Source organism: Balaenoptera borealis (assembly GCF_965194805.1).
Source record: "Balaenoptera borealis genome assembly, chromosome: 7".
Classification (NCBI taxonomy): Eukaryota; Metazoa; Chordata; class Mammalia; order Artiodactyla; family Balaenopteridae; genus Balaenoptera; species Balaenoptera borealis.
The window spans coordinates 129,422,379-129,440,707 of NC_138864.1; the positions used below are offsets into that span (position 1 = coordinate 129,422,379).

Below are 18,329 nucleotides of genomic sequence, written 5' to 3' on the forward strand. Positions count from 1 at the left end.
TTCTCTAAAAGTCAGCTCTAAACTAATATAACTGTTATTTGTCCAGAGAAGAGGTTCCTTCCGCGCTCCTGGCTGTGGGCGCACAGTAAGACGGCAGCACACGTCTGCAACTTGAGCGATGCGCCGTCTCCTCCGGAAACTGCGAACCCTGGGACTCAGGACCCGGCCGCACGCGACCACAGTGGAGCCTTGGAAGTGCCGCGTGCTCCCAGCCCGGGCCCTCCGTCCACGTCCGCGGGAGGAGGAAGCAGAGGGAGGCGTCAGCTCAGCAGCGCTGATCAGCCGAGCTGAACCTCTCGACTTCGGCTTCCCTCGTCTGGTATCTCTGCTGTGCCCCTCAGTCCCCACGTCTGGCACCTGTGCCTCCTGCCCCCGGATCGGACATCCCGGGAGTGGGCGCCTCCACCCCCAACGTCCTGGGGGCATCCCCAGACCCACCTCCAGGCTCCACACTGAGGCTCTTCGGTGCAAACGTGGTTTCCCGGCTGCTCTGGGGTGACTGTCTGTGTCCTCCCACATTCTCGTGTGGAATCCTAACCCCCAAGGCGATGGTGTCACAAGGTGGAGCCCTCATGACGGGGTCAGTGCCCTAAGGAGATGCCACGGAGCTCCCTGCCCCTCCCACACGTGAGGACATGGCGAGAAGCTGCCGTCTGTGAGCCAGGACTCGGGCTCCCACCAGACCCCAGATCCACTGGGCCTCCATCTCAGCCTTCCAGCCTCCAGACAGAGAGTTAATTAAGTGTCTGTTCAAGCCACTAGAAGGGACAAAGACACTGGCCTTCCCAGTCCCTTCCCCTTCCTGGGAAGTTAGCTGTGCAGTGGAAACTCTTCCCTGATCCACGAGAGCCCCGATGCTCCGGGGGCAGTGACTCGGGCTCTGCCCTTCGTCACCCGAAGCCCCATCCCCAGTAGGAGAGACTACGGCCAGTGTGATGGTCACTGAACAGGGAGGGAGAGGCCTGTGGCCTGGAGACCTGGGAGGGCGGTGTCCACGCAGCCATCAGCACTCATCCACACGGCAAGAAGCGCTGAGTTGTGAACAGACCCTCTTAATAAAACTTGGACAGTAATCACGCATCAAGCACCACGTGCTCCAGGATGGGCAGGGGGCGGGTTCATCCTGGGGAGAGGGCTCCCCGCCAGGGGGGCTTCTGCACCGGACAGGGCCTCTGAAGGGCATACGAAGCAGCTGACCCCTCGCACGCCACTTTTAACGGGAAGCAGCCTGTAGGCGACATGCGTTCACCCAAAGGCTGCTCGGCGAGCTGGGGGCTGGAGGGAGGAGAGGACGGCGTCTGGAGTCGGGCTGGAGAAGCGGCGCACGCAGTCGGTGCTCACACATGCGCATTTCCAGGGTGGGGGCCGAGGGTTCTGTGCAGAGCCGGGACGACGCTCCCTCGGGGGGCCCTGGGCAGAGGGGCTGGACGTGGGGCGCCCTCCTCCTGCCGCCTCGGGCCGCATGCTGGGGAGCTGGCCCCCAAGCCTCTCGCGGCCACTCCCTCCCAACCCCGCGCGGAGGGCGCAGGCCTTACCAGGACCATGTGGCCGGTGGAGATGTCCATGTTGGGCTGCGCGGGCTCCTCCGACCAGGACGAGGTGCTGCCCCGCGCCGAGGGGCTGGGCATCGGCCCGTCACTGAACTGGGAGGACACGCTGCTGACGCGGGACGTGCGCGCGGTCTCCGGGCGCTCGGACGGGCGCGCGGCCATGCGCTGCCGGCACAGCTCCTGCAAGACAGCGGGCGCCGGTCAGAGCCTCCCTACCTGCGTGCCCAGGGCCAGGGCCGACGGGGTCCACCCGTGACCACGCACAGATGTACTCACGCCACACAGAGACACACACGGGTACATACGCTGTAGACACACACACCCCCGACACAGATATACAGATACACAGACACAGATATATACACAGATATACACACAGATGTACACAGATACACACACACCACACAGAGATACACAGATAGACACGCTATAGGCACACACAGATATACATACACCACACAGATGTACACAGATAGATATGCTATAGACACACGCAGATACCTACACACATACACAAAGACACACATAGACACACACAGATACGCAGACACACACAGATAGACACGCACAGATTCAGAAGGGGCCGCTGGGCCAACTCTGGCCTCCCTGGACCCTCAGAATGGTGTGTCATGTGCACTAACTCAGGCACCTTCCTTATCAGAATGTGGGCCCCGGCGGGAGGGAAGGGATTTTACACTGTGGACTGAAATACAGAAATTGGTACCAGGGTCAGGATGTTTACAGAAAAAAAAACTCTTTTTGGTTCTCCTTGTTCTCAAAACATCACTCCAGCTGGTAAAGCCCACACGGGAGGGAATCCAGAGAAGCGCATACGAGACGGAAAGTGCAGGGTGGATGGGGAACGTGGCCCCCCTGGGCGGACACCAGACACGGGGCTCGGGCCTGACGGACGAGCCCCCCACCCGACGGAGCTCGGCTGGGTCAGTGCAGAGTCTTGGGCTGCCTCGTACAGGGATGCGCGACCAGCCTGGCCGGGGAGGCCCATCCATGCCTGTGGCCCTGCAGCCACCAGACTCAGGTCTTGGCCGTCACCCAGCCCCCGGGAGACTCAGCCGGACGCCCTGCTCCCACCACTTCTGAGCAACCAAGCGCCCTTGGGGAGAATTCAACAGTCACGATTTGGTGACTCCCAGCCTCTGCCCAGTGAACACGTCACTGTCACCCGAGCCGTCAAGCAAAATGACGTCAAGAAGAAGTTTATAAGAGCATCTGAGCCCAAGAGTTGAAAACTTGTTCAGGGGAGAAAGGACTCGTTGGAGATCTGAGGGTCCCCCACGCCCCTTGTTCTTCACCTGGTGCCATCAGGGGGCTGCAGCCCGCTTGCCCAACCAGCGCTGCGTGCCACAGGCCTCTCACTCCCGCGGGCACAGCCTCGGCCACGGGGCTGGTCCCCACTTCCTGTCCTCTCACACGGCTGCCGCTTACTGGGCACTAAGGGTCGTCGTGAGGCCGCTGGGGGCTCGCTCTTCCCGGGGACGCGGTGCCAGCTCTTCCCCAGGTGGGAGGACGGCTCAGGCGCTTTGAGTGGGGGCCGGCTGGATGCGAACCCCCAGCCCCGCTAGAGCACCTGGTGATGGGGGTCAGTGTGGGCACCTGGAGGAGACGGCGGAAAAGACGAACTAGAAGAAAAAAGGGCCAGCAGCGAGGGTGGGGTCTCCCTGCCGGCCCTCCCCGTCCAGGGCTCAGCAATTTCACATGGTTTCTAAACAACAAATCTGTTTGAAATTCCACCCACGTTTCCTCAGAATCTTAAAAACAAAAAGAAACCCTGACACAACGGGTGACTGTAATAAGGCAGATGATACTAGGTACCAAGTCCGTGTCTCGCTGATTTCCCACTCACGCATGTGGAACATTACTTGATTTTGGGAATGCCCACCAAACAACGTTTCTGCAGTAATTTCCATGGTTTCATTTAGTTCGCCCAGAAGACCAGGTCCGATGAGCTTCGGCTAAGAGAGCTCAGAAAACGCCCTCCAAGAATAGGCTCCTCTGGGGAAGAAGATGTGAGATGTTTGAGATTCACCCTCTGAAAAGCAAAACATCAGAGCAGCTGGGTGTCTGCCCGTGGAGGTGCCAGGGATGAAGAGTGACGGCCAAGCCTGGATTCCTGTCCCTCTTCGGTCCCTGTGGAGAGTGGAGTGCCCCGGGCGGGGCCCTCGCGCAACCAGACCTTATGTGAACTCGGGTCAGGCACTCGAGGCCCCCAAGCCTGAGTGTTGTCACTTAAAAATGGAAGTAACAGGACAGTACAGAAGATGAAAAGGGTTCATGTGTGTGAGATGTCCGGTGCGGTGCCTGCCACGAGGTCCCATAGTTAATCAGTGCAACGGTAGAGGTACTGGGGCAGTGAAGATAAAAACAATTCTTTAAACCAGAACAAATGCTCGACGGCTTGGCACGTTCAAAGATATTTCTAAAGGAAGCAAGAATTTTAGAGGCGGAGGTGCCCACGGAGCAAGCACTCAGACCTCCTCATTTGGCAGATGATTGGGACTGAGGTACAGGCTCGGCGAAGGCCTCACAGGTGTCTCGTGGCCCCGGGGCTGAGCCTGTGACTCAGGCCCAGCCCCCCTCCCGTTGCTGCCGAGAGCGGATTCCCCTTGCGGGTCTTTGTTTTTTAAAAATAAAAGCTGCAGTAGAGATCCAAGAAAAATCGGTCACCCGCACTTCCAACAGCAAACAAGGCTGAACATCGGTGCCTTGACCGCAGAGAGGAAGCTCCGGAGGCTGGCAGCCCGGGTGACGGCGCTTTGCCTGTGCAGAGGGGAGGTTCCCGGCCTGCGCAGGGACCCCGGGGGGGGGTGGGTGGGTCAGGCCTTCACCACGTGCTTCCATCTGCAAATAAAAACGGGTGCACCTGCTGAGGTGGGACGCTTGACCTCGAATTGACCGTAGTCCCGTTTCTACCTCTGGACTACCTGAGAGGGGGCGAAGCCAGGGTCTCTGGAAGGGTCAGGCGGTGGTGGGACCCCCGCGGTGGAAGCACTGCTCCTGGGAGGCCTGGGGGGGTCCTGCCCAGCACCGGTGGCTGGGTGGGAGGGGGTGTGACACACCTGGGGCACAGCAGCCCCCGTGCCCCCACCTCCCACGAGCCACCAGCGGAGGTGTGCTCCGAGGTCCGTGAGGAGACATTAGGGAGCCCCTGCCTCCACAAAACTGCCCGGGACACGCCCACCAGGCCACCCAGGCGGGGAGGCAGCTCCTCCTGGAGCCTGGCCCAGGGCGCACCTGTCCCTCCAGAGGCTGCAATGAGAAGGGTAACACGTTTCACGTCGATTCTTTCTTAGCTTCCAGGAAACTTCCATCCGCTCACATCCTGGAGTCTTGGCGATGCCTGATCCTGAGTCCCGGCTGCAGCCGTTACTGGCTGTGTGACCTTGGGCAAACCACCGAACCTCTCTGTGCCTCAGAGAGGCACCAACCTGGCAGCTCTCGGCAGGCCTGAATGAGAAAGCGTGCTCAGGAGGAGCCTCCGGAACCGGGCGCACGCGCCTGGGTGACTGTCAGCCCCCACCGCCGACCTCCTCAGCAAACCTCGCGTCCGGCACTGCACTGGACGCCGGGCACGTCGGGCGGATGCACCAGGGCCCGACCTCCGGGGCTCACAGGCCAGCGGAGCTGAGCGGAGACAAGAGGTAGGGCGGTGTCAGGACGGGAGCCCCGGTCAGGGTGGAGCCGCGGGCGGGACCCGGCGGGACAAAAACAGCTCTGGAGGCTGGGATGTGGGCGGTTCAGGCCCGCGGGGCTGCAAGAGCTTCCCAGCAAGTGGGGCCACAGGTCGGGGAGCGGGGGGACGGGACCATCCCGTGTCCCGCCCCGGGGCGGCAGTGCTGGTGCCCCCGTCCCGCATCTTCACTTTGCTCCCGTCACTGTGCTTGGGTTTCTGGAGTTAAGATGTTGGGAGCAAGCTGTGTGCGTGTGGCCCAAGGCCCACCTGTGCTGACGGGCTCTGGACACGTTGGAGGGAACCGTTCACCGGCGGCTGGCCTCTCTCTGCACCGCGCCTGTGGCTGAGGCAGCGTGGCTCCCGGCTGTGGCTGAAGGTTTCCTGGTCCCTTCAGCCTGCGGCTCAGCTCGCCCACGGGGGTCCGCCTGCCGCACTCCGCGAGGCTGGGGTCCGAGCCTCAGCGTCCTGATCTGAGACACGGGTTGAACACGTCTGGCTCAGATTAGGCCGTTGCACGGGCGGCAGGTGGGGAGCCGGAGCAGTGCCAGAGCCGCCACTGGCTTCAGAACAACAGGGCTGGGGGAGCCGCGCCACACACGCGCCTGGACTGCAAGGTGGCAAGGTCCATCCCCGCTGCTGCCCTTGAGCCTAACACAAGAAGGCCAGACCTATCTGCCTGTGACAAAAGCAGCGATCACTCAGAAGTGGTTTAGTCTGAGCCGCCCGAGTCTGACGATCGTGCCCCTCAGGAGGAGACGCGCCGGTCCCGCTGCCTGAGGGAGGGGCTCGGGTGAATCTTCCATCATGGCTTGTTCTGCTCGGTACCAGGCAGAGTCCCTCCACGTCCCTGTGGCCGCCGCCTGAGCCCGAGCCCTGAGCTCTCACGTCTGGACACGCATCCTCCCCTCCTCCCCTACCTCCTGCTATGTCACCCCCCTTGCACTGTCACAGGACTCTCTAGGTGTCCCCAGAGAGGCAGGCAGGACGCAAAGAGATGCAGAAATCTCTGGGGGAATCACCGTATGGCCTTTTAAACTAGTCCTTTAGTTTGCTCATAGCTTCTAAATTAATATCAGAAATTCTATATTTTGTCCATGCTCTGCACTATTACTTTAAAATTTTAAATTTCTAAGGAAAAATGAACCTCTTTTTAGAACATTACTACCTGACTTAGTAATGGTCTGGCCAGACACTAACTGGATAGTTTTGAAATCCCTTAGGTTTATGGTTTTGCGGGGATGCTTCAGCCCGTGCTCCGCAGATCTGAACCTCTCAGGAGGGCCACCAGCCATGGGTTTACCAGGGAGCTCTTGCTTCCACGCCTCTCCCCTCCCCAGACCAGATGGTGACCCTGTGAGCCTCGTTCTTCATTTAAAAGTATCATCTCTCCCTAAAAAGGCATCCGCGGTCCACACGGCAAGGATGAAGGCACGATCCCACTGACCCCTTTGAGCCACGGGCTGGGCTTAAACATTTATTTTAAATGTAATTTGAAGTTCCCATCACACAGGGAACTGCTATCAGGTCAAAGCACTTCCCTGAGCTTACCGCCTGCATTTATTACCAATAAGGGCCACACAGGATAGGACAGGACCCTCATGTCATCAAGTGACAAACACCACCATCAACCAGATCAACCTCCCGTAAGTAATGCCCTGTGAAGGCAGTTTAAAGTTCAGAGCTGTGATCATCCGTGGAGGGCATCTTATTTGAGCAAAAGGTAACTGACAACGCTAAATGAACTACACAGCCTGCTCTGAAAGAAACCTGGAGACTTATGTTTTGAACTTTTCCTAATTTATAATCCTGGCAGCAAGCAGGAAGGGCAGAACCCACACCCGGAACACCAACTCCCCGGCTTAGGTCATGGAAACCCCAAAATGATACCAAGCCCATCGAGGTACTAATTAAGGTGCAAATTCACTAAAATCATAATTCCCTTCAACTTTACAGATGTGGCATGTCCTCAGCGGGGCCTTGTCCTGAGCACAGAGGAGAGATTGGCAAATAGTCTTTACTCGGCTGGACAAAGAGGTACAGCACCTTCCAGCCCCTCCATTGAAAAACATCTTTTAAGGTGTTTAAGATCCAGACTAACTCGCCTTTAATTAAAAAATGACCTTGCTTATGATCTAGGACAGCACTACTTTCGTAAAAACGATACTGAGCATTTAGCTTGATGACCTTGAGTTGATAAACACAAGTTCGATCCCCGTGTAGCGAGTGACTCACATAACCCAACGACCAAGAGGCAGACCTACACGTGAGGTCAACCAGGCATCCATGGGTTCCCTTCAAATGGCTCTTTGCTCAGGCTGTCCCCCGTCCACCGCTGCAGACCACCAGCCGCCGAGCACAGAGCCGGACACCCTGTGGGCTGCACCCGCAGACGTGGGGCGCCTCTCCCACCCGAGTGCTCACTCGGGCTGTGAGCTGGCGCCCTGGGTCACAAACCACTCCCACCAGGAGTTTGGCCAAGTCTGTTTTCTCATCCAGTGCCTACACTTTAGCAGGAAAGGAAAAACCAATGTGTGTGTGAATGAAAAGAAAGTCGTTTTCCGACAGCAGAAGGGAAATCACTTATTTGGGGGCCGTGGTGCTTCGGTTTTCAGGATGTCTGTCTCTCAAGAGGGGCCTCGGGCCACTGTGGAGAGGTGACTCCTCTCAGTGTGGCTGTGCCTTTTTAGCTTCTGGACCCTCACAGGTGTGGAGAGAATCACGGAGGAAAACAGATGCAAGTCATCCCAAGCTCCCGATGAGGATGCCCACACAGTCATGGGGAGACGCTGTGATTTTGCTGTTGAGCCCACATTTGTACCACCAATGACGGAGGGGCCTCTACTCCTGGGAAGCAGGTGTTCTAGGGCCATCTGTGTCTTAGGATCAAGTCCCAGGGAGAAGATGAAATCCATCAGTGGGAGAGAACGCCACCCAAGACAGACCCTGGTCCACACCGTGCATCATGGGTCGAGGCAAGGACTCGGGCCCAGATCACCCGGGTCTGAATCCCGGCTCAGCCACCTAGGAGCTGCGTGACTTTGGACAAGTTGCCTGAGTGCCTCAGTTTCCTAATCTATGGAATGGGGATGATGGCAGATGGCTGCACAGGGCTGCCGGGAGGATTCCAAGAGCGAACACGTGAAGCAGTCAACACAGTGCTGGGCGTGAGGCCAGCATGCAACCCCCAACCACACCTTCCTTCTGCTGGACGCAGCCTCCCTGCCGAGCTTCCTCGTCTGCAGACGGGGGCGGGAAGGGAGTCGGGACACCAGGTGAGGTCCTGCTCCCAGGGCACCAGAACTAAAAGACGTGGATCCACTCGGGCCGTCCCTCTGCTGGTCCATGGCACCAAGGGCTGTGTGGAACCCAGTTTGCCGACCGACCGCTGTCTTTAGCAAGAAGAATCTCTCCCCTCCCTTCCGGGGGAAAGCAGAGTTTAGAAGTCTCTAAGGAGAAAAGAACAGCATTTTCACAGTCTCCCTAAACTCAAATGCTCAGTCACAAAATAAACACGTGAAGCCTGTGCCCCGCTATCTTAAAATATCCAAATGGCTCCTCGTTGGTCAAGAAAGGTGAGACAGGAGCACGAACTCTCCATCGAGAAAATGTGAATCACCCATCTTGGTGCCACTGGGGGTGCTTCCCGCAGGTCCAGCCAGCCCAGCAGACACGCCAGCCCTGCTGGCCACCCCTGAGCGGGGGCAGGTCCGCAGAGCAGAGTCAGCGCAGGATCCGTTTAAGCCCGAGAGCTTCGCATTTTCAGAGGCAGTCCTTAGGGCACAAGGATGCAGGCTAAGAAAACAGGATCACACAGCACGGTCTGATCCGCCATCATCATTTTCTGTAAAGCCGCCTGCTTCTCTGTTACCTACGGAGCCCAGGCCCTGGGATGTGTCTGCAGAGTCTCAAGTGTCTTATGGCTCTTTGTAACACAATTTGCAAAGTAGGTTGACTAGGACTCCGGCAGAAGAAATCCATCCATACGCATAATAACGCAAATGTCTCATCAAATGTCTCATCTCTCGAATCTTCATCTGATGGGGGAAATTGCAGAGAGTGGGACTCACTCTGAGAGAAAAGCCTCGCCATCCCCAGATTCTGCCAAAGGATAGACAGGACTCCACAGGCTTGAGAAAAACCTCTTTCTTTGTACCTTTCAAGGAACAACAGGAACAAAGCAGTGGACGGCCTGAGTGCGCACACAAAGGCGGCCGGGTTTTTAGGGTTATTTGGGGAGCGTAATTAGTGGTAACAGGGCAAAACCAAGGCAGGATGCACAAAGCCGGGGAGAAAGCGAAATGGGTTCATTAGGGGGTGTGCGGGGGGGCAATTACTCTCCAGATGGAGAAAACGCTCAAATGGAGCGGCCTCCCTGGGAGGGGCCTGAGCCCAGCTCGCAGGGCACCGATAGTGGCCACAGAGCCGCGGTGAAAGGGAGGAGACACACAGACACTCGGAGGTGACCGTAAATACAAGCACTGCGGTAAATGCCCCGAAAGGCAGGAGGGGAGCCCTGGGAAGTCCCCTCAGGGTGGGGGACAGGTGGTGTTTATCTTATTTTTTATTTTGCTCATTTGTAGTCTCTAAATTGAGGAGGCATTATTTTTGTAAAAATAACCCATACAAGATATGTTTAAAATATAGCAAATTCTACACTGAATATGATTAAACTTGAGTGAAATGTCTGGGGGAAAGCAGGGGACAAAACAGCCCGGATGGTCAGGGGCCAGGAATGTCTCATCAAGAAAAAGCATAGGAAGAAAAGCAAAGCCTCGTCTGATCGGCCGGCTCTTCTCCAATAGCTGCACACCGAGTGTGACCTGGAAGGAATGGCCTGGCCTTCGAGGCTGGCAGGCTGCTGTGAGCACGGAACCGGGGACACGTGAAGCGGTTTATGGGAGGGATTTTACATCAATGTTCTCACTGCGAGTAGCTCACCTGCTCAGTGTTGGTCTGGGAGGTAAACACAGGCGCATATTCTGTGCCCTGGGACGGCTCTCCCCGGGGTCCTGGGGTCCCCGTGCCGCCTCCTAAGGGATTGGGGGCCACGGGAACACGGCCATTTCTGGGTAAGAAGCAGAGGACATGCCCCCGGAGGTCAGAGCCGCAGCAGGTGCACTGGGGGGCCGTCCTCAGGCCGGCCCAGCCCAGCTCCTGCTCCCAGGACGGGGCGCTCGGCGCTTAGCCCGTCTCACCGTCACTGGCGTGTGTCACGAGGTCGCCACCACCCGTCCTGGGACACTCTTCACCACCTCCGCCAGGCTGCTCAGTGGTGCCCGGATAGCGTTTACCTTTCCACGGCGGGACAGCACGCTCACACGTGCTCACACACGCGTGTGCACACGCAGGGGCGAAGCACCGCTCCATGGTGGACCCTGCGCCGGGTTCCAGAGCCTCCGTGGGGCGGTGCTCCTTCTGACCTTTAACTAGGGATGTGGCACCCTCACCCGCACACCGACCCCCTGATAACAGCTTCGGCCGCAAACCCAGGCTCCTCTGGCCCAACTGCAGCTGCGTTACGTGCCAGGTCCCACGGCGTCAGTCAACTGCCCAGGACAGCTCCACGGCCAGCCGTGTTTACCAAGCAACATCGAGTAACTGTTCCCGTCTTGTAAATGTCTCCTCAAAATAAAAGTTATAGACACATTTCAGCTAAGAGAGGTGAACATTATGTTCAGCTGGCGTCTAAATCTGGAACAATCTACCGTCAGAAAGCCAGGCCCAGGACATTGACCCCGTCTGCCCCCTCCCAGCCACCCCGTGCTCGCTCCCAGCCCTGTCCTGCTCTCCAGTTACTGCCACGTGGACGGCCTCTCACCCCCCAAACTGAGGACAGCAGTCACTCTCCCGTTCTCTGTCTCCCTCGGCGTCCAGCACAGATCGGGGAGGCTTCGCTAGATGCCCGCTCACTGGTGGGCATCACCTGCAGCCAGCAGCCCCTAGGGGACCAGGTCCCCACCCCTGGGCGGCGGCCGAGATGCTGCCGGAGCTGGAATCAGGCCCCGTGGCCGGAGGCTGAGGCCTCCTGCTCAGACCAGGCAGGGCTGGGAGGTCATGTGTGAGCCCAAGCTGGCGGCTCCAGAGTGTTCTCGCTCTCCAGAGCTTTACAGCGCAGGGTGCACCGTCACGAAATTTGCAGCTGGCGTGTTGCCTAAAGGGGGGCTTGGAAGGTACGTTACTAAGTGCGCGGACTTCCTCCAGAACGAATCGGACGCGCCCACCGTGGACCAGGTGCCCCCCGTACCCCACCTAAGGCCTGTCTGTCCTTTCAGACCTGAGACACGCTCCATCCGCTCCGCTCCTGACAAACATCAGGGTGAAATCGGGAAAGAACTGTGACAACAAAAAAAACAGGATCCAGTGAGCGTCTTCCCCTCCCCTAACCCGTAGTTACCGTGGATTCCGTAATGATCTGTAACGCTTCGGCGGAAAGTTGGAATTTGAGACCCAGGGCAGAGCGTGTCTGACACACAACCCCTGCAAGACCCCAGCTCTCACAAGAGGGCTCCGGTCCAGCCCCAAGCCCCCTGGCAGGGCCACCATCCGTAAGACAAATAAAGCAGTAAACACCTGGGCTCCTGCGGTGGACGACTCACCAGACAACTGTGCTTCAAGGGTCCCCAAAGTCAGAGGTGCCTCACAGCTCACGGTTCAGCTCGGCCTCTGTGAGCGAAGGTAGCCTGCAGCAGCCCCACCTGTGTGCACCGGCTTTTCAGTTTCGTGTTTCATATTCAGACGATTAAAAATAGCCAAGTCAGGTGGAAATAAACCGCCCGCCTCTTCAGAGCAGCATGGGCCTGACGTGGCCTAAGAGCATATTAGCAGCTGTTTTCTGTGAGAGACTTTTGTCACCTTCCTAGTTTTCTTCTGGCTCAAAAGATACTGAATCCTCATCACCTGTCATCACCACCATCGTCACTTTGGTCCACATCTACAGAGCTCAACGCTCCCCATGCGCGGCGCTCTTCTGGACGCCGGAAATCAAGGGTGATGGTTTTCGCGAGAGTTCTAAACGCTTCCCCCAGCCAGCTCCTCTCATATCGATACCTTAGATTCACGTGTCAATTCGCTTTTATTGAGCACTGACAGGTCCCTTGCTGGTGCAGTGCGTTCATTCTACCGCCCTGGTGTTTCGGGAAACTTCCTCGTCTTCCAGGAGGACACGCCGGGCAAGGAACAAGCCGAGTTCTGAACCCAGGTCTGTCTCAGCCCCTGATGCGAAAGTCCCTCCAGGTGTGAAGGGTAATTCCAGGGCACCGGGAAGGGTTCTCGGGAGGGGCCCGCGCTGGGCGGGCGGAGGGCGTAGGGTCCGGGCTGGCAGGCAGATGGGGTGCTCTGGAGAATAAAGCAGGCGGAGGGCTTTCAGAGCGCGGGCCGCGGTCTGCACAAAGGTTCCGAGACAGAAGCACACGAGGGAGAGTCCAGGGGCGATGCGGACCAGCCAGGAGCACAAAAGGTATTCACAGCTCCCCATTCTGCGGCCGCTGCCTCATTAAGGCAAAGGGCAGGGCCGAGGTGGGGTGGAGGAGTAGGAAGCAGCTTCTGCTTCTCAGAAACAAACGCACACCATTCTGGGACCCAATTACTCCATCTGAAGCTGCTGTGAATGGTGATCCGGCTGCACGACGCACAGAGCTCTGAAGACCCGGGTCTGGGGGCTTCACCGCTGATGAGCTGGGTGACGGTGGGCAAGTCACTTTCAGTCTGTTTTATCTCAGTTTTCCCAGCTGTGAAATGAGGGCTCTGACCTCTAAGGCCTGCAAGATCTGTCACCTGCCACCAAGAGGGGACAGGTGCCGAACTTCCATAGCAAGTCCGAGTTGGCAATGGCCCTCGAGTAAAACCAGCGAGGGGGGCGTCCTGCTGCTCAGGAGGAGGGGCTGGGGGAGGATCCAAGAGCAAGTGGGCACGCAGGACACTGCTGGCCGGGGGACAAGAGCCGTTCGTCGCACGCAGGGCACCAGCTCTGCTTTGCTGCCTCTCTTGGAGTTGATGTGAAATCTGTGGACCCCAGATATGCCCGGGAAATCCACCTCTAGAAGCAGGGGGGCTACCAGGAGCGGGTGGTGGGGAGCAGGCAGAATTAAAACGCACCATTTCACAGCCATCGGCCGGGAAACACAGGGTCCAAGGTCAGAAAAGAGGCAGTTCAAAAGCAATCGACAAAAGAATCGGAGATTTTTTTTCCCCTAGTTTTCTCCCTCACGTTTCAATTTCAAATCTGTGGTCACTGAACTCAGTATTTTTTCTTCTTGAAGGTGGGGGAGGAAAGGGAGGCCAGGGTGGGGAAGATAATCCTGAAACAGGTGAACTAGCTGTAACCTCCCTGCCAACTGATGACTTTTACAAACAAATCTGCATTTGATTTCCTCCCACTCAAGACCCTCTTGGGTTCTAGTTAAAGTGTACGTTGTGCTGGCTTATGAAAGATGTAATTTAAAAAATATTCCTTTGTTGGTTATTCTTCTGCTTCACTGTCTTTAGAAAAAAAAAGAAAATGATAAAATGCTTACCTATAGAGCAAATCCCAAATTTTAAACTTTAATTGGATGATTTCCATCTAGTTACATATTGACACTAACACCTTGTGCACGCTAATAATCCCGCATCTGTCACACAAACTCTTCTAGCTGATTTGCGATTAAACATCACAAAGTCAATCCAAGTTGAAACCTGTGCTTCGTGTCCCTAACCCTCAAACACCCTAGAGGGGGCTTCCCTGCTGGCGCAGTAGTTGAGAATCTGCCTGCTAATGCAGGGGACACGGGTTCGAGCCCTGGTCTGGGAGGATCCCACATGACGCGGAGCAACTGGGCCCGTGAGCCACAACTACTGAGCCCGCGCGTCTGGAGCCTGTGCTCCGCAACGGGAGAGGCCGCGATAGTGAGAGGCCCCCGCACCACGATGAAGAGTGGCCTCCACTTGCCGCAACTAGAGGAAGCCCTCACACAGAAACGAAGACCAAACACAGCCAAATAAATAAATAAATAAATAATAATAATAATTAAAAAAAAAAAAAAACACCCTAAAGAACTGTGCGTTTTAAAGCATTTGGACTTACTTCCTGATATAATCATTTGTGAATCTTCCTTTTCCTACTCTCCAAATAATCACAAGCACAGACACATACAAACATACCCAGACACCTAATTTTGCTGGTTGCATTATCTTTTACATTCAAAAATCTTAAGAGAATACTTTTTCACAACTGTCACCTTCCTAACTGGAAATCACCTTTATGAAAATCTTGCCCTTGCTAATAGAGAAATAACCTACCAAGATTCCATTTTTAATTATCAGCAAGTCTTCCAAAGCAAAAAACCCCAATGGAGACTTTAAATATTTTGAGCAACAAAGTTTAAGAACAGTTAATCAGATGGAGAAGAGAAACACTGTTACATAGCTTCTCTAATGTCACAGACGCCGTTACTGTGATGGTTCCTGAAAAAGCGACTGACGCTGCATAGGCCCACATGCAGCACAGACAAACCCTGCCTGGTTCCTGAAATTCCCTCTATTCCATTTGTCCGTGACCCTCTCAGATCTGGGCTCAAGCTTCCCGTCGCCTATCTCTCCTCAACACAGGCTTCAGCTCCAAGAAGACGTCTGCTTGTTGCCCAGCCTTCTGGCTTTGTCTGCTCCATCCTCTCCCAGGCACCCCTGCCTCCACTTCTCTCCGTCTGAGCCCCTCGCTCACCTTCTCTGGGAAGCCCTCCCTGACCACCCCAGGCTCGCTGGGGCCCATCACAGAGCTGCTTGTCTCAAGCACACGCCTAACCCAGTGTGAACCGGTCCTGCCTGTAAACTCCAATGGGAAATAAAGTTCTCTTCTGCCCCTACCGTTTCAGAAACTGTGACTCTATCATTGGAAGAAATACATTCTGGAAAAAAACACTGTCTGGAAGAGTTCTAGGTTCAGCCACGCAGCCTCCCCAAGGCTCTCTGAGGTGTTCATTCTTCAAGGGTGACCCGCACGCCAACAGGGATGCAGACACAGATGCAGGCTCCGGGGACCACACCCAGGCCGGGGCAGCTGCCGGCCAGGGGTGGGGAGAAGGGAGGCGCAGTCACGGGGCCGAGGCACAGACACTCCAAACCAAAGGGGCCTCGGGAGAAAGTGGTGCTGACGTCCAGTCTACCCCTGGGTGGGAGAGACGGCCTGCATCCGGGGCTCACGCTGGAGCTGTCCTCCTCCCCCATGTCCCTAAATGTTCCTCCGCTGACGCCTGGAAACTGCTGTCACCTCCCGATGCTCCTGGGCTGGGCTGTGCACTTGCACTTTAGCAGGAAAGAAAAAACCAATGCGTGTGTGAATGAAAAGAAAGTCGTTTTCCGACAGCAGAAGGAAAATCACTTATTTGGGGGCCGTGGTGCTTCGGTTTTCAGGATGTCTGTCTCTAAAGAGGGGCCTCGGGCCACTCTGGAGAGGTGACTCTGAAGCTTTCCCTCCTCTAAATCCGCGACTCCTGTTGCCTCTGAAGGTCCGAGCCGTCATTCCTCCTCTGACCACCTTCTGTAATCTCTTAGCCTCTTTTATGCCAGGTCCGTGCTGTGCTAGGAGCTGGGCTTGGCCATTTTTGACAGGCTAGTGCATTTCACTGCAGGTGACGCCACACGGCACAGAGACGTCCTCTGGTGCCCATCAAGTCCGCCTGAGAGTGGATGGCGCCCATCGGGGGCGCGTGAGAGTGGAGTGCCCTTGGGCCAGCCTCCGGGAGCAGGGACTGGGCGGGTCTGTGGGCTTCTGCTCTCAGCGGCCTGCCCCGGGCCGTGGTCTGCAGATGCCGCCTGCAGAGAGCTGGGCTCTGGTTGAAGAGGCGTCTGGGGAGCTGCCCTCACCTCTTCCTGGGGACAAACGCCTTCCCAGAGGAAACGGGTGAGCAGAAGCTAAAGAAGTTGGGAGACAAGCCCTCAGAAGGGGAGACGGGTCTTCTGGGCCTGTTAAACTTCGCGGAGAACCGTCTCGCTCACGTACAGTGACCCTCGGTCTCTGATTACCTGCCTTCTAGAATTCCTTCCCCACCCTCCTACCATTTTGGTCTAAATCCCTGTTTAACCCGTTTTTCACACTTCCCTTTGCTGTTTCAGGCTTCTCCTCCCCACGTCCACCTTTCAGGATGGCTCAGCATCCTCTCCGAGAGTCCGACGGCAGCAGGTCTCCAGGGGCACCTGGCTGCACACAGGCTACCTCCCCCGCCAAGGGATGCCCAAGCCGCGCCCCTCAGCCGGGCAGGGGCGACACTCGTACTAGGGCAGGCCTGGGGGGCGGAGAGCGAGGGCTCCTTCTGACTGAGGGTGGCCTAGACCCAAATTCGCACCCCGAGTCCACCTTCCTCTCCAGACAGTGGACTGATGACTTGACCGATCTCTGGTCCTGGACAGACGGGGGAGAAGTGCTCCGCAAAAGTCCCCGGAACGTTGTCTCCACACCTGGCCTTCCCCACGAAGCCTGGATTTCCTAGAACAGTCCAGATCTCCAGGTTTCTCTCCGGTTTTCCCTAGAGGTACACTGCTTTCTCTGCAGACTGTATGTGCCAAGTTTTCGTTTAGAAAATGCGCCTGCATCTCTGGACCAGGGCCTGATGGAGAGAAAGCAGCCCGTGCAAAGGCGAGGAGGTCATAAATGCACACTTGGGCTGGGAGGGCCGGGCCAGAGCCGAGCAGCTGAGACGAATCCCACACCCACCGACAGGCACTTCTGAGCACCACAGCCACCACAAACAGCGGCCCCTTAAACAGAACTCAAGATGTGAGATGCACTGGCCCCTCCACGACCTTCTCTGACCTTCAAGAGCCCAGTGAAGGGTACAAAGCTCCTTCCTTCCCACCTTGTGGCGAGGAGAGCTGGCCTCAGAGGAGGGCTCGGCCCAAGTTCCAGCCGATGTCACGAGGGTGGGAAGCACGGGTCTGAACGAACTTAAATATTGGGAGAGAAAGAAACTTAAAAAATGGAAAGTGTAGCAAAAGGGAAAGAGACTAGGAAGACTAGCATGGACGCGACGAAGAGCCGTGGTCCACGGAGCCGCTCTCAGTGATGGAGAAGCTGGCCCAGCCTCAGAGGACAGCGTGGTCCTTAGAACGAACACTCAGGGTGGGAGGGGCCTCCTGGGACCTCGGCAGGGTCCACCCCCCCCGCCCCCCGCGCGGTCCCTGCAGCCCCGCCCAGCTTTCCTGCCTCCAGGCCCTGCTCCACAGGTCCACCCTTACTGGGTCCATAGCCACAGCCACGAGGATATCGGGTCTGAGCCCATCCTCCTGCCTGGCACGGCCCCCATCCACCCGGGGGGCCATCTTTGTGGGTCCACCATGCCTTCTCCACCCCCCGGCGGGCTCTGCGCTCCTCCCTGTGACCCTGCAGCGTTTGATGTCCACGCCGTGCCAACCGCCTCTTGGTCACTCTGGGACGTGCTGCTTTCCAGGGCTTCACGTGGGTTTACAGCAAATGAAATCATCAGCGGAGCAGAGAAACGAGGCCGACTCTTCCTAAGTCTCCCACCACGAGGAGGAAGGTGGCGGCAGGGCCATCAGATCCGGGGGCCGGGGAGGGGTCACGGCCCACCCCATGCCACTCCTCCACGTGTACAATGAGCCCTGCCTGCCCGGAGTGGCCACGCGGTGTGGACCAGTGGCCAGAGGCGGCTTTCGAAGCACCTCCGTGGGCATCGCTCGGCGGGAGCCTGTAGCTGGGGGCGGAGGGCAGGGACTCTCAGGGGGTCTTCCCGGACCCAGGGCACCCTCTGGGCCGCTCCTCTGGTGTCTGCAAGGTGGAAGGGTGCTCTGATTCTGACAGCAAGTGGGCAAGGCAGACTAGAACATTCCCCGTATTGAAGTCGATTAAAAGGATGCACCTCCCCTCGTCACCCCCCAAACTGTCCCCCACCTAGCAGCCGGTGAGGACCAGACCTCCCTCTCGGATACACTTTCTTCCCTTGGCTGTGCCAGAACAAAATGGGAGGACCTGGGAAAAGTCGCCGGACACAGAGGAGGGAAGATAAGCCCCCCTGCTGCCCCCGCTTCCCAGACGTAACTTCCTGGCCGACCTTGAGAAACACTTATTTGAGTAAAATCCAGATCTGCTGACACGCCAG

General features: G+C 57.1%; 1 protein-coding gene and 1 long non-coding RNA gene across 3 annotated transcripts in view; both read right to left on the reverse strand.

The window, feature by feature from the left end:
* Positions 1 to 18,329, reverse strand: part of PTPRN2 (protein tyrosine phosphatase receptor type N2) — a 708,877-nt gene that overhangs the window by 85,958 nt on the left and 604,590 nt on the right. For both annotated transcript variants that reach the window (XM_082398840.1, XM_082398839.1), the window contains one exon: positions 1,536 to 1,730. In XM_082398840.1, the coding sequence (XP_082254966.1) occupies positions 1,536 to 1,730 (195 nt within the window). The remainder of the gene's footprint in view (positions 1 to 1,535; positions 1,731 to 18,329) is intronic.
* LOC309631933 lies at positions 5,160 to 12,477 on the reverse strand. Its single transcript, XR_014246649.1, has 3 exons — positions 11,838 to 12,477; positions 10,180 to 10,306; positions 5,160 to 9,394 (listed from the first exon to the last, which is right to left on the reverse strand). It is a non-coding gene; the product is annotated as an uncharacterized lncRNA (long non-coding RNA).